At 35.7% G+C, this 14,388-nt stretch overlaps 3 protein-coding genes across 9 annotated transcripts; all 3 read left to right on the top strand.

Moving 5' to 3' along the window:
- Positions 1-32: 32 nt before the first annotated feature.
- AT1G58410 (Disease resistance protein (CC-NBS-LRR class) family) lies at positions 33-3,830 on the top strand (the record flags this gene model as incomplete). 4 transcript variants are annotated; one of them, NM_001333836.1, is made up of 5 exons in its annotated part: positions 33-226; positions 752-1,633; positions 1,734-1,880; positions 2,051-2,224; positions 2,321-3,830. In NM_001333836.1, 4 exons carry the CDS (start codon positions 760-762, stop codon positions 3,727-3,729), a joined length of 2,604 nt encoding a protein of 867 aa, NP_001323308.1. In that variant the 3' UTR covers positions 3,730-3,830. The 4 variants fall into 4 exon arrangements, with proteins under 4 accessions (NP_001323308.1, NP_001319267.1, NP_001323309.1 ...); NM_001333834.1 differs by having other exon boundaries at positions 2,051-3,830; NM_001333835.1 differs by having other exon boundaries at positions 33-377; positions 2,051-3,830.
- A 1,489-nt stretch (positions 3,831-5,319) lies between these two features.
- On the top strand, positions 5,320-9,316 carry AT1G58400 (Disease resistance protein (CC-NBS-LRR class) family; the record flags this gene model as incomplete). 3 transcript variants are annotated; one of them, NM_001333832.1, is made up of 5 exons in its annotated part: positions 5,320-5,462; positions 5,885-6,776; positions 6,848-6,994; positions 7,145-8,888; positions 9,049-9,316. In NM_001333832.1, 3 exons carry the CDS (start codon positions 5,897-5,899, stop codon positions 8,848-8,850), a joined length of 2,733 nt encoding a protein of 910 aa, NP_001322398.1. In that variant the 3' UTR covers positions 8,851-8,888; positions 9,049-9,316. The 3 variants fall into 3 exon arrangements, with proteins under 3 accessions (NP_001322398.1, NP_001322397.1, NP_001319266.1); NM_001333833.1 differs by lacking the exon at positions 5,320-5,462 and having other exon boundaries at positions 5,897-6,776; positions 9,049-9,199; NM_001333831.1 differs by lacking the exon at positions 5,320-5,462 and having other exon boundaries at positions 5,897-6,776; positions 6,878-6,994; positions 9,049-9,188.
- Positions 9,317-10,567: 1,251 nt separating this feature from the next.
- Positions 10,568-14,373, top strand: AT1G58390 (Disease resistance protein (CC-NBS-LRR class) family). Of its 2 annotated transcripts, NM_001333830.1 has the most exons (5): positions 10,568-10,633; positions 11,116-12,000; positions 12,074-12,220; positions 12,354-14,076; positions 14,191-14,373. In NM_001333830.1, exons 2-4 carry the CDS (start codon positions 11,124-11,126, stop codon positions 14,051-14,053), a joined length of 2,724 nt encoding a protein of 907 aa, NP_001319265.1. In that variant the 5' UTR covers positions 10,568-10,633; positions 11,116-11,123; the 3' UTR covers positions 14,054-14,076; positions 14,191-14,373. The 2 variants fall into 2 exon arrangements, with proteins under 2 accessions (NP_001319265.1, NP_176135.1); NM_104619.3 differs by lacking the exon at positions 14,191-14,373 and having other exon boundaries at positions 12,354-14,085.
- The last annotated feature ends 15 nt before the right edge of the window (positions 14,374-14,388 follow it).

The raw sequence follows: 14,388 nt of genomic DNA, 5'->3' as shown, positions 1-14,388 counted from the left end.
TAGAGTTAATTGTATATTTTTGAAGATGCATGGTAAACTACTAAACTTATAAAAAAAAGATGGCTTAAATATCAACTTATTAAAAGGTTTATTTTCATAGTAAGTTGATATTTAATAACTAAAGAGCAAGCCTTTGACGAACCTTTGACGAAGAAAAAACTAAAGAGCAAGCCTGTGTCTTCTTCCTAAAGGCGACAACGAGAGAGTTTCTTGGCGCCTTCAAGAGGTAAGTCACTTTTCCTTTTTCGTCTTTCCTTTTGCTCATATTAATTTCTTTGTTTTTGGTGAAAGATATCTCTATTTTTCTCTCGATCTCCGGAGTCTTGCTAGTTAAACTGTGTTCATAGTCTGGATCTAGAAAGAGATACAGATTCTGGGTACGCTTGAAGATATAGTGTCAATATTTATTAAAGAAAGTTAATTATAATTGTGTTTAGAGATGATTTCTAGCTATTCGATTAGATCGCACTAGTATTATAACATCCTAACAAAAATTTATTGCTGTCTTGATGCTATTGTCAATTTGTAAACCCTCACTATGAATACACATATATAAAGGAGTTCAGAGTTCAATATTGTTTGTATTATTGATCACGATGAAATGCGTACAACATCTTTTAAAATTTAATCGAATCATGAAACTCCAATATTGATTAGTTTTACCTCTTCGAACTTATATTATTTACTTCTTGCGATAATAACATGTTTTTCAATAGTAAACTTAAGTCCTATTATCATAATATTTAAGCAGGAGCCAGTATGGAACTTGTGTCGTTTGGAGTAGAAAAGCTTTGGGACCGACTGAGCCAAGAATATGACCAATTTAAAGGAGTTGAAGATCAAGTAACTGAGTTAAAAAGTAACCTAAACTTGTTAAAGTCATTTTTGAAAGATGCAGATGCCAAGAAACATATAAGTGAGATGGTGCGACACTGTGTGGAAGAGATCAAAGATATTGTTTATGACACGGAGGACATAATCGAAACGTTTATTCTCAAGGAAAAAGTTGAAATGAAACGTGGCATCATGAAGCGTATCAAAAGATTTGCTTCGACTATAATGGATCGTAGGGAACTTGCGTCTGATATTGGAGGAATAAGTAAGCGGATCTCCAAGGTGATACAGGATATGCAAAGTTTTGGAGTACAACAGATAATTACTGATGGCAGCCGTTCTTCACATCCACTACAAGAAAGACAAAGGGAGATGCGGCACACGTTTTCTAGGGACTCCGAAAACGATTTTGTGGGAATGGAAGCAAATGTTAAGAAATTGGTTGGATATTTGGTGGAGAAAGATGACTATCAAATTGTTTCTTTAACCGGGATGGGTGGTCTTGGTAAAACCACCCTTGCTAGACAAGTTTTTAATCATGATGTTGTAAAAGATCGGTTTGATGGATTCGCATGGGTGAGTGTTTCGCAAGAGTTTACTCGGATATCGGTGTGGCAAACGATCTTGCAGAATCTCACATCTAAAGAGAGGAAAGATGAAATCCAGAATATGAAAGAAGCTGACCTTCATGATGATCTCTTCCGATTGTTGGAATCATCTAAAACATTAATTGTGCTAGATGACATATGGAAAGAAGAAGATTGGGACTTAATCAAGCCAATATTTCCACCCAAAAAAGGTGACCTGTTATTGTACTTAATAAATAGAAAGATGATAAAACCTCATACTCATTATGTTCTTTTTCTTTGGTTATTATTAAACGAGTATATATTTTGCAGGTTGGAAGGTGCTACTTACTTCTCGAACTGAGAGTATCGCGATGCGTGGAGATACAACATATATTAGCTTTAAACCAAAATGCCTATCTATCCCAGACAGTTGGACACTTTTCCAAAGCATAGCAATGCCAAGGAAAGATACATCCGGTAAGAATTTCAAACGAAGGTTTTTTTTATCCATTTCGATCACAATGATATATGTTTTCGGATGATAGCAAAATAATCTTCTTAGCTCTGAATAACTGATGCTATCAAATCCTATTGATATTTATATTTTTTTGCTGGTCCAAATGATTACTTGTTTTTACATTGTATAGAATTTAAGGTTGATGAGGAAATGGAAAATATGGGTAAGAAGATGATCAAACATTGTGGAGGACTATCATTGGCTGTCAAAGTCTTAGGAGGGTTGTTAGCTGCAAAATACACACTGCATGATTGGAAAAGATTATCTGAGAATATTGGATCTCATATCGTGGAAAGAACTAGCGGTAACAACAGTTCTATTGATCATGTATTGTCTGTGAGCTTTGAAGAATTGCCTAATTATTTGAAGCATTGTTTCCTATACCTCGCCCACTTTCCAGAAGATCATGAGATAGACGTAGAGAAGTTGCATTATTATTGGGCTGCAGAAGGAATATCTGAACGTAGGCGTTACGATGGAGAGACCATTCGAGATACTGGAGATAGCTACATAGAGGAGTTGGTGAGAAGAAATATGGTTATTTCTGAAAGGGACGTTATGACTTCCAGATTTGAAACTTGTCGTTTGCATGACATGATGAGAGAAATTTGTTTGTTTAAAGCCAAAGAAGAGAACTTCCTACAAATTGTCAGTAACCACTCCCCGACATCAAACCCTCAAACTCTTGGTGCTTCTCGCAGATTTGTCTTACATAATCCTACTACATTACATGTTGAGAGATATAAAAATAATCCAAAACTTCGATCGCTCGTGGTTGTCTATGATGATATTGGAAATAGAAGATGGATGCTATCAGGTTCAATCTTTACAAGGGTAAAACTTCTACGGGTGTTAGATCTCGTTCAAGCCAAGTTTAAAGGAGGGAAGTTACCTTCTGACATTGGAAAGCTCATCCACTTAAGATACTTGAGCTTAAAAGATGCCAAGGTATCTCATCTACCTTCTTCTCTAAGAAATCTAGTCCTGCTAATCTATTTAGATATACGCACAGATTTCACGGATATATTCGTGCCCAATGTCTTCATGGGGATGAGAGAATTGAGATATCTTGAACTACCCAGATTTATGCATGAGAAGACAAAGTTGGAGTTGAGTAATCTAGAAAAATTGGAGGCCTTAGAGAATTTCTCAACAAAGAGTAGCAGCTTGGAGGATCTCCGTGGTATGGTCAGGTTGAGGACTCTTGTGATCATTTTAAGTGAGGGGACTAGTCTACAAACTCTATCTGCATCAGTATGTGGACTGAGACACTTGGAAAATTTTAAAATAATGGAAAACGCTGGCGTTAACAGGATGGGAGAAGAGAGAATGGTATTGGATTTCACTTATCTCAAAAAGCTCACCTTGAGTATAGAGATGCCAAGGCTTCCTAAAATACAACACCTTCCTTCTCACCTTACGGTCTTAGATCTATCTTACTGTTGTTTGGAGGAAGATCCAATGCCGATTCTAGAGAAATTACTCGAGTTAAAAGATTTAAGTTTAGATTATCTATCTTTCTCCGGGAGGAAAATGGTTTGCTCGGCTGGTGGGTTTCCTCAATTGCGTAAGCTAGCTTTGGATGAACAAGAGGAGTGGGAAGAGTGGATAGTAGAAGAAGGCTCCATGTCACGGCTTCATACTCTAAGTATTTGGAGTTCAACATTAAAGGAGCTTCCTGATGGGCTGCGATTCATATATTCTTTAAAGAATCTGATCATGGGAAAGAGCTGGATGGAGAGATTATCGGAACGAGGAGAAGAATTTTACAAAGTTCAAAACATTCCTTTTATTAAATTCAGTTCTTAATTCTTATTATAATCTTTTGAACTCTTTGCACTGTTTTTGTATGGGTGTCTTTTGTTGTATAATAACACTTACAGATTTTCTTGCAAAAATATATTGGTTTTATGTTTGCTAGTATAACTATGAATGATAATAATAGTTAATCTTAGCACTCATTTTATTGGATCGATCATTCGCAATCAATATTGACCTTGAATTCGTTGCCGTGGCCGTATATTTGTATCTTAACGCGGAAATGAAACATTCAACACTCTTCTTTATTTATTGTTAGAACTATTCAACACTCTTTTTTAACCAAAACCAAAAAAAAACTATTGAACACTCTTTATTGTCTATCTCTAATAAATTGTTAACTTCTTGTTTTCAAAACAGATTCAATTGGGCTCTACCAAAAAAAAACAGATTCAATTGGTTACTGGTTAAGGGCATTAAAACGAAAGACTAATTGAGCCAATGCTGGTTTAGTAGTAGTTAAGCGGTTTAAGTCTTTGTTTAATACAACAAAATATATAATTAAGGCTTATATGAGCAATGTTCATGTTGTGATCGCTAGAGATAGATATATTGACCGCAAATCTCCAAATAAGTTAGCGCTCGAAGAATCTGTAATCTTGAGATAGTGAATTGCTGGATTCCGTTCTGGCTGAAACGTAGGATCAATCAGACCGATTGATCTGAACTCGTAAACATCATGCGCCATCATCTTCTTTCTACTGCTGAAACTCTTTACAAAGAAAACATCAAAGCATGTAGAGTTTGGCTGTTCAGTGGAACTCTAAAGCCCAAGCAGATATAATGATCCCTTGAATATCACATTCGTGCTTACAAGAACAACCAGAAAAAATTGTCGTGTTGGTATGTCAAACAAGAACTATTTTGCAGGTTGGAAGATGTTTACGTACTTCTCGCTACGAGGGTGTTAATTTTACATGCATATTCAGGATCTTCCTGGTCAAAAAAGAGATATTAATTTTCTGAAGAATTTTGAACTTCATTAATTTTGGTATGTTGATGTTCATTTGATATATACATAACGTTACTTTTTTTTAATAATATATGACTAAGTAAGGTACATGGTGCCATGACAGTCAAACCTTGAACTATGGGGATTCTTTTTTTTTTTCTTTTTTTTTTGTCGGCAATTTTTGTTTTATAACGAAACCCATAAAAGGCAGAGAACTATGGGGACTCTTAAAATACATGCACTTCCACCACTTGGCTGAAAAATAATAGATTTTATATAGTTTTGTTTTTCATTAGCCTATCATGGGTAAGAATTGTCGTTTTCCTTCTGCAGTATCCATTGAAATATATAAAAAAAAGAACGGACCCTTATTTGTTTTGGGAAAATTTGTCAAAGAAAAGAAGTCTTCATTTGTCAAAAAATGCGTCAATTTTATCTCGAATAATTTAAAATACTATCTTTTGCGGATTCATTTAATTTTTATTAATTTTTTGTTTTCGCGGCTAACTTTGTTGACTTTACCAAATAAATTACATCCTTAAATTAATTATCATTACCAATTAACAGATTTAAATTAATGTTGAAATAAATTGCATAAAAAATAACACTAAAAATATGACATTTTTAACAGTTTTTTGTAGCACCATATTATTTCAATTATTTTAGTGAGTAAACAAACGCTTATTCACAGTAAGTGAGATTAATAACTAGAGCAAGCCTCTCCCTTCTTCCTAAAGGCGACGACGAGAGTCTTCCTTGCCGCTTTCAAGAGGTTAGTCACTTTTCCATTGTTACTTTTTTGTTTTTGTTTTTGTGTGGTTCATGGCAAATTTCTTTGCTTCCGATGAAATATGTCTCTACCTGTCTCTTTATCTTCGGAGTTGACGGCAAAACTGTAGATCTAGTTTTGTTTGGACTTCTATAAGTTGGATGCCATAAACAAGAATTCAATACATGGCAAGAGGAAAGGAAAAATCCAACACTTGCTTCTATGTTGTATATTATTTTTTATTTCGTGAGATTAACCCTTTTAAGTTAGAAGTAAAGACCAAAAATAGCAATTTGTAGAGTTATTGTTTTTGGCAGAAAACGCTTTTAAGATTTAATCAAAATATGAAACTCCAATTGCTTCTAGCGAATATATATTGTATATGAATAGTACGTAACTTGATTATTATTTTTCAAACTACTTAGGCAGGAGCCACTATGGTCGAGGCAATTGTTTCATTTGGAGTAGAAAAGCTTTGGGACCGACTGACCCAAGAATACGAGCAATTTCAAGGAGTTGAAGATCGAATAGCTGAACTAAAAAGTAATCTAAACTTGTTAAAGTCCTTTTTGAAAGATGCAGAAGCCAAGAAAAATACAAGTCAGATGGTGCGACATTGTGTTGAAGAGATTAAAGAAATTGTTTATGATACGGAGAATATGATCGAAACGTTTATTCTCAAAGAAGCAGCCCGAAAAAGAAGTGGCATCATCAGGCGTATCACAAAACTAACTTGCATTAAAGTGCATCGTTGGGAATTTGCGTCCGATATTGGAGGCATAAGTAAGAGGATCTCTAAGGTGATTCAAGACATGCATAGTTTTGGAGTACAACAGATGATTTCCGATGGTAGTCAGTCTTCACATCTACTACAAGAAAGAGAAAGGGAGATGCGACAAACGTTTTCTAGGGGTTACGAAAGCGACTTTGTGGGGTTGGAGGTAAATGTTAAGAAACTGGTTGGATATTTGGTGGAGGAAGATGACATTCAAATTGTTTCGGTAACCGGGATGGGAGGTCTTGGTAAAACCACCCTTGCAAGACAAGTTTTTAACCATGAGGATGTTAAACATCAGTTTGATAGACTCGCATGGGTGTGTGTCTCACAAGAGTTTACTCGGAAAAATGTATGGCAAATGATCTTGCAGAATCTAACCTCTAGAGAAACGAAAGATGAAATCTTGCAAATGGAAGAAGCTGAACTCCATGATGAACTCTTTCAGCTATTGGAGACATCTAAATCATTAATTGTTTTTGATGACATATGGAAAGAAGAAGACTGGGGCCTAATCAATCCAATATTTCCACCAAAAAAAGGTGACCATCTTATTGTACACCTTATTTTCTTTGTGTTTTGTTTGTTATGAACCAAAGTAAATATCTTGCAGGTTGGAAGGTGTTGATTACATCTCGAACAGAGACTATCGCAATGCATGGAAATAGAAGATATGTCAACTTTAAACCAGAATGCCTAACTATTCTAGAGAGTTGGATACTTTTCCAAAGAATTGCAATGCCAAGGGTAGATGAATCAGGTGCGCTTTTAAATAAAAGTATTTTTTGCAACATTTTGGTCACAATGAGATGGGTTTTAAAATGATTGCAAGAAACTATTTAAGCCCTTAACTGTATCTGTTTTATGCTACATATGAAGTCTTATTTATTTGTTTTATGATGTTGTGCAGAATTCAAGGTTGATAAGGAAATGGAAATGATGGGTAAGCAAATGATTAAATATTGTGGAGGACTACCATTGGCCGTCAAAGTGTTGGGAGGGTTGTTAGCTGCAAAATACACTTTTCATGATTGGAAACGATTATCTGAGAATATTGGATGTCATATCGTGGGAAGAACCGATTTCAGTGACGGTAACAACAGTTCAGTTTACCATGTATTGTCTCTGAGCTTTGAAGAGTTGCCTAGTTATTTGAAGCATTGCTTCCTCTACTTGGCCCATTTTCCAGAAGATCATAACATAAAGGTAGAAAAATTGTCTTATTGTTGGGCTGCTGAAGGAATATTAGAACCTCGACATTACCATGGACAGACTATTCGAGATGTTGGAGAAAGCTACATAGAGGAGTTAGTGAGGAGAAATATGGTTATTGCCGAAAGAGATGTTACGACTTTGAGATTTGAAGCTTGTCATTTGCATGACATGATGAGAGAAGTTTGTTTGTTAAAAGCCAAAGAAGAGAACTTCGTTCAAATCGCAAGTATCCTCCCTCCAACCGCAAACTCGCAATATCCTGGTACATCTCGCAGATTTGTCTCACAAAATCCTACTACATTACATGTTAGTAGAGATATAAATAATCCAAAACTTCAATCTCTCCTTATTGTATGGGAGAACAGAAGAAAGAGTTGGAAGCTATTAGGTTCAAGCTTTATAAGGTTAGAACTACTGAGGGTATTAGATCTCTATAAAGCCAAGTTTGAAGGGAGAAATTTACCTTCTGGCATTGGAAAGCTCATCCACTTGAGATACTTGAACTTAGATTTGGCTCGTGTATCTCGTCTACCTTCTTCTCTAGGAAACCTAAGGTTGCTGATCTATCTAGACATAAATGTATGCACGAAATCTCTATTCGTGCCCAATTGCTTGATGGGGATGCATGAATTAAGATACCTTAGACTACCATTTAATACGTCGAAGGAGATAAAGTTGGGACTGTGTAATCTCGTAAACTTGGAGACCTTAGAGAATTTCTCAACAGAGAATAGCAGCTTAGAGGATCTTCGTGGTATGGTAAGTTTGAGGACTCTCACCATTGGTTTATTTAAGCACATTAGTAAAGAGACTCTGTTTGCATCAATACTTGGGATGAGGCACCTGGAAAATCTTAGCATAAGGACACCAGACGGGTCTTCAAAGTTTAAAAGGATAATGGAAGATGGAATCGTATTGGATGCCATTCATCTAAAACAATTGAATTTGAGGTTATATATGCCAAAGTTACCTGATGAACAACACTTCCCTTCTCACCTTACAAGCATATCTCTAGATGGTTGTTGTTTGGTGGAGGATCCGTTACCGATTCTAGAGAAATTACTTGAGTTGAAAGAGGTTCGTTTAGACTTTCGAGCTTTCTGTGGGAAGAGAATGGTTAGCTCGGACGGTGGGTTTCCTCAATTGCACAGGCTATATATATGGGGATTAGCTGAGTGGGAAGAGTGGATAGTAGAAGAAGGCTCCATGCCACGTCTTCATACTCTGACTATATGGAATTGTCAAAAATTAAAGCAGCTTCCTGATGGTTTGCGATTCATCTATTCTATAAAAGATTTGGATATGGACAAGAAATGGAAGGAAATATTGTCAGAAGGAGGAGAAGAATATTACAAAGTCCAACACATTCCTTCTGTTAAATTCGAAAAGGACTACAAATAATGAGGTTCTACAATATGCAGTAACACACTATATTCCAGGTAAAATATTATTTCCCCTATATCTAAATATCAAGTACACAAAATGATCTATAGAGAAATATGTTCTATGTTTTTTATATATATAACATTTGTTAATGAGATAAGTAGAATGATGCTTGATCTGTTTGATTTTTTTGTTCGATTTTTTTTTGTTTTGTAGGCGGCTCACTTGAGAGGCGAATTTCTTATCAAATTGGTCATCTGCCTATCTACACAAGATAATCTTTTTTGCATTGTTGTAATGATTTTATTCTGTATGTATATTCAGACTTACGATTTATGTGAAGAATATCATGAGAGAAGAATAAAAGTACTTTGTGCGTCATAGCAATAATGGTTTTTATGTTTGTGGACTGATGATCAGTCAATTACAACACTCCTTTTATTGTATAGTTCCTAATGAAAACTGTATAAAAGCTTTAGATAGCTCCTTGTTTGTTTCTCCTTCAATTATTTTTTTGTTTGTTTTGTCTACATCTTATATTGGTGAAAAAGCTTGATTCTTTGATTCACCTTTCAGTTCAGTTACATTTCAACTCGTTTCTTTGATTTTAGTTCCAATTTAGCATGGCTTTTTCATACTTTCACTTTAGCTTGATTTCATCCAGGACCAAGTAAAAATGCAGATGGAAGTTTCTCACCATCTCATCTGCTTCTAGCAACCGAATTCGCCGGAATGTAACTTTTGGACAACCTATCTTATAATGACTCAGTTTGAAAATCATCTATAGATAAAATTTATAGATTGAAAGATTAATTATGTTTTCACCTCCAAGTCTTGCTTTATAGATGAGATCTCACTTATGAATTGATAGTTGAGAAGCCTATATAAACCTCTAATATGTGTGCAGCTGATAAGAATTTAGGAAGCTCCAAAAAAAATCGGGTGTCATTCTTTACTCTTTAGAAGCGGATAGGTTAAGTTCTGTATTAAGGGCCTCAAGCTTCTTTCTATGGATTTGGTACGCATGGAATCAAAGATTTTTCTTAAGCAAATTTAATCTTATAAGAATGATTCATATTGGTACTTCTCTCCATTTGGTTGGTGATCTTCAACAGATATTTAACTCTGAACTCTTTAGTTCAAAGACAAATTGGTGGAGTAGGCGACACCGATGGTTTTGTTGACTGAGAAAACTAGAAAGTTTTAGAGTTTATCAAAATATCTTTTAGGGATTGCATCCAAATGCAAATGACTGCATGAGCTCGCTGTATTCACTTAAACTGTAACTGTACGTAATGCTATTATATCATCCCTATACAAATTGAATTGATTATTATAAAAATAAATAACTGTTTGATCCTCTTTGTGCTAGTTTATAAAAGCAACTACCGTGAAGCTTTTATATCGTAACTCACAATGCGCTAATTCTCAAGATTTATTAAGGGTTTTACATTATTTTTAAACATAATAACTCAATAATCAAACAATAATTTAAGGGTTTTACTTATCAACAATAATTTAAGGGTTTTACTTCGCCCAAATAAAAGGGTTTTACTTGATCACAAACCTTGGAGAAACATATTACAATGTATCTTGCTAGATAATTTCTTTTTACTGTTTGTATATTTTGGTGACCACAGAAACTCGAACAGTACTCAAAGGCTGCAATAAAGAGTTGTCGTTTTAAGCACTACCAGAGACTTTTTTTTTTTTTTTTTTTTCAGTCAACGTCAAGCTGAATTAAGCATCCCTGTTTCTCCTAAAGAGCGACAACAGAAGAGTTCCTCGACGCCATCAAGAGGTTAGTAAAATTTTCTTGTAATGTTATTTGCTCTTTTATTCTTAGAAAACTTTCTTTGTCCATGTTCTGGATCGGTACTACTATTTGTCTCTGTAATTGCATCGGGGACTCGGGGTATGTTAAGACTTAAGAGACACATAAAGCTTGAGTCCAGTTAAAGATAGGTTTTGTTTGACTTCTATATGTTGAATAACAAAAAACAAGCCTTACGCCAAGAATTCATTACTTGAAAAAATGTATAGCAGTTTGATTATATCTCACTAAAAATGTTAAATCTTAACTACATTTGGTTAAAATGTGTTAATGTCCAGCGTCACACGTCACACACTCTCTCTCTCTCCCGTATTTTATGAGTGTCTATATAAGATACACAAGATCAATGTGTGGAATATAAAATGACGAAATTTTGTTTTACTCTTGGTGATTATGAATGTTCATCAGTAGTACATAGCTTGATTATGATTTTCATATCGCTTAAACAGGAGCAACTATGGCTGGAGAACTTGTGTCGTTTGGAATAAAAAAGCTTTGGGACCTACTGAGTCAAGAATGCGAGCAATTTCAGGGAGTTGAAGATCAAGTTACTGGACTAAAACGTGATCTAAACTTGTTAAGCTCTTTTCTAAAAGATGCAGATGCAAAGAAACATACAACTGCGGTGGTGAGAAATGTTGTCGAAGAAATAAAGGAAATTGTTTACGACGCAGAAGATATAATTGAAACATATCTTCTTAAAGAAAAACTTTGGAAAACAAGTGGAATCAAGATGCGTATCAGAAGACATGCTTGCATTATTTCAGATCGTAGGAGAAATGCATTAGATGTTGGAGGCATACGTACGAGGATCTCGGATGTGATCCGAGATATGCAGAGTTTTGGAGTGCAACAAGCTATCGTTGATGGTGGTTATATGCAACCTCAAGGTGATAGACAAAGGGAGATGCGACAAACGTTTTCTAAGGACTACGAAAGCGATTTTGTGGGGTTGGAGGTAAATGTTAAGAAACTGGTTGGATATTTGGTGGACGAAGAAAACGTTCAAGTGGTTTCCATAACCGGGATGGGTGGTCTAGGTAAAACCACACTTGCTAGACAGGTTTTTAACCATGAGGATGTTAAACATCAGTTTGATAGACTCGCATGGGTGTGTGTCTCACAAGAGTTTACTCGGAAGAATGTATGGCAAATGATCTTGCAGAATCTAACCTCTAGAGAAAAGAAAGATGAAATCTTGCAAATGGAAGAAGCTGAACTCCATGATAAACTCTTTCAGCTATTGGAGACATCTAAATCATTAATTGTCTTTGATGACATATGGAAAGACGAAGATTGGGACCTAATAAAGCCAATATTTCCACCCAATAAAGGTTGGAAACAACTCTTCTTGATTATACGTTGTTTGTGTTTAATTATTATGAAACAACTAAGTTTTTGCTACAGGTTGGAAGGTGCTTCTTACTTCTCAAAATGAGAGTGTCGCGGTACGTGGGGATATAAAATATCTCAACTTTAAACCAGAATGCCTAGCCATTGAGGATAGTTGGACACTTTTCCAAAGAATAGCATTTCCAAAGAAAGATGCATCTGGTAAGCATTCCATGACACAGTTGTTTTAACCCTAAATAATACCTCATTTTGATATCTCTTTATTGCATGAAGTTGACATGTATTTTATTTTTCTATGGCCTGATTTTAATAATTTAGTGATAATGTTATGCAGAATCTAAGGTTGACGAGGAAATGGAAGATATGGGTAAGCAAATGTTAAAACATTGTGGAGGGCTACCATTAGCCATCAAAGTGTTAGGAGGTTTGTTAGCTGCAAAGTACACAATGCATGATTGGGAAAGACTATCCGTAAATATCGGATCTGATATCGTGGGAAGAACCAGCAGTAACAACAGTTCAATATACCATGTATTGTCTATGAGCTTTGAGGAGTTGCCTAGTTATTTGAAACATTGTTTCCTCTACCTGGCCCATTTTCCAGAAGATCATAAGATTAACGTGGAGAAATTGTCTTATTGTTGGGCTGCAGAAGGAATATCCACCGCCGAAGATTATCACAATGGAGAGACCATTCAAGATGTTGGACAGAGCTACCTAGAGGAGTTAGTGAGGAGGAATATGATAATTTGGGAAAGAGATGCTACTGCTTCGAGATTTGGAACTTGTCATTTGCATGACATGATGAGAGAAGTTTGTTTGTTTAAAGCCAAGGAAGAAAACTTCCTACAAATTGCTGTAAAAAGTGTAGGTGTAACCAGCTCCTCGACCGGAAACTCTCAATCTCCTTGTAGATCTCGCAGGCTTGTCTACCAATGTCCAACTACATTACATGTTGAGAGAGATATAAACAATCCAAAACTTAGATCTCTCGTGGTTCTCTGGCATGATTTATGGGTAGAAAATTGGAAGCTATTAGGTACAAGCTTTACAAGGTTAAAACTTCTGAGAGTGTTAGATCTCTTTTATGTAGATTTTGAAGGAATGAAGTTACCTTTTGGCATTGGAAACCTCATCCACTTACGATACTTGAGCTTACAAGATGCTAAGGTATCTCATCTACCTTCTTCTCTAGGAAACCTAATGTTACTGATCTATCTAAATTTAGATGTCGATACGGAATTTATATTCGTGCCGGATGTCTTCATGAGGATGCATGAATTGAGATACCTTAAACTACCGTTACATATGCACAAGAAGACAAGGTTGAGTTTGAGAAATCTAGTAAAGTTGGAGACCTTGGTTTATTTCTCAACATGGCATAGTAGCTCAAAGGATCTATGTGGTATGACCAGATTGATGACTCTTGCTATCAGATTAACTCGTGTGACGAGTACAGAAACTCTATCGGCATCAATAAGTGGACTGAGAAACCTTGAATATCTTTATATTGTGGGTACTCACTCTAAAAAAATGAGAGAAGAGGGTATTGTACTGGATTTCATTCATCTCAAACATCTATTGTTGGATTTATATATGCCAAGGCAACAACACTTCCCTTCTCGACTAACATTCGTAAAGCTAAGTGAGTGTGGCTTGGAGGAGGATCCAATGCCTATTCTAGAGAAGCTGCTTCACTTGAAAGGTGTTATTTTATTGAAAGGCTCTTACTGTGGGAGGAGGATGGTTTGCTCGGGTGGCGGGTTTCCTCAGTTGAAGAAGCTTGAAATAGTTGGACTAAATAAGTGGGAAGAGTGGCTAGTAGAAGAAGGCTCCATGCCACTTCTTGAAACTCTGAGTATTTTGGATTGTGAAGAGTTAAAGGAGATTCCTGATGGGCTGAGATTCATCTATTCTTTAGAGCTTGTGATGTTGGGCACCAGATGGAAGAAGAAATTTTCTGTAGGAGGAGAAGATTATTACAAAGTACAACACATTCCTTCCGTTGAATTCATAGGAGGCTACCTCAAATGAGGCTCTTACAGAGAATGTACCAGGTTAACTATGTTTTATTTGTTTTTCATAATGGATTCAAAAATGAAGTCATTCTACTATATTTTTAGAGAGGGAAGTAATATTCTGCTTAATCTGATTGCCTTTTTTTTTTGTAGACGAACCTCTTCTCAAGCAAATCTCAGATCAAGTTGGTCATATGCCCCATCTATCCATAATAAACTCTTTGCATTGTTTTTTTGATGTCTTTTGTTGTATAATCAGACATAACGATTTCTGTTGGAGTATCATGACTGAAGAACGAAACTACTTAGCGCTTCATATCACAATTTGCTTTTTTATGTTTACTTGTTTGG

This window comes from Arabidopsis thaliana (assembly GCF_000001735.4).
Source record: "Arabidopsis thaliana chromosome 1 sequence".
Classification (NCBI taxonomy): Eukaryota; Viridiplantae; Streptophyta; class Magnoliopsida; order Brassicales; family Brassicaceae; genus Arabidopsis; species Arabidopsis thaliana.
This window is presented reverse-complemented; position numbering and strand designations above follow the sequence as displayed.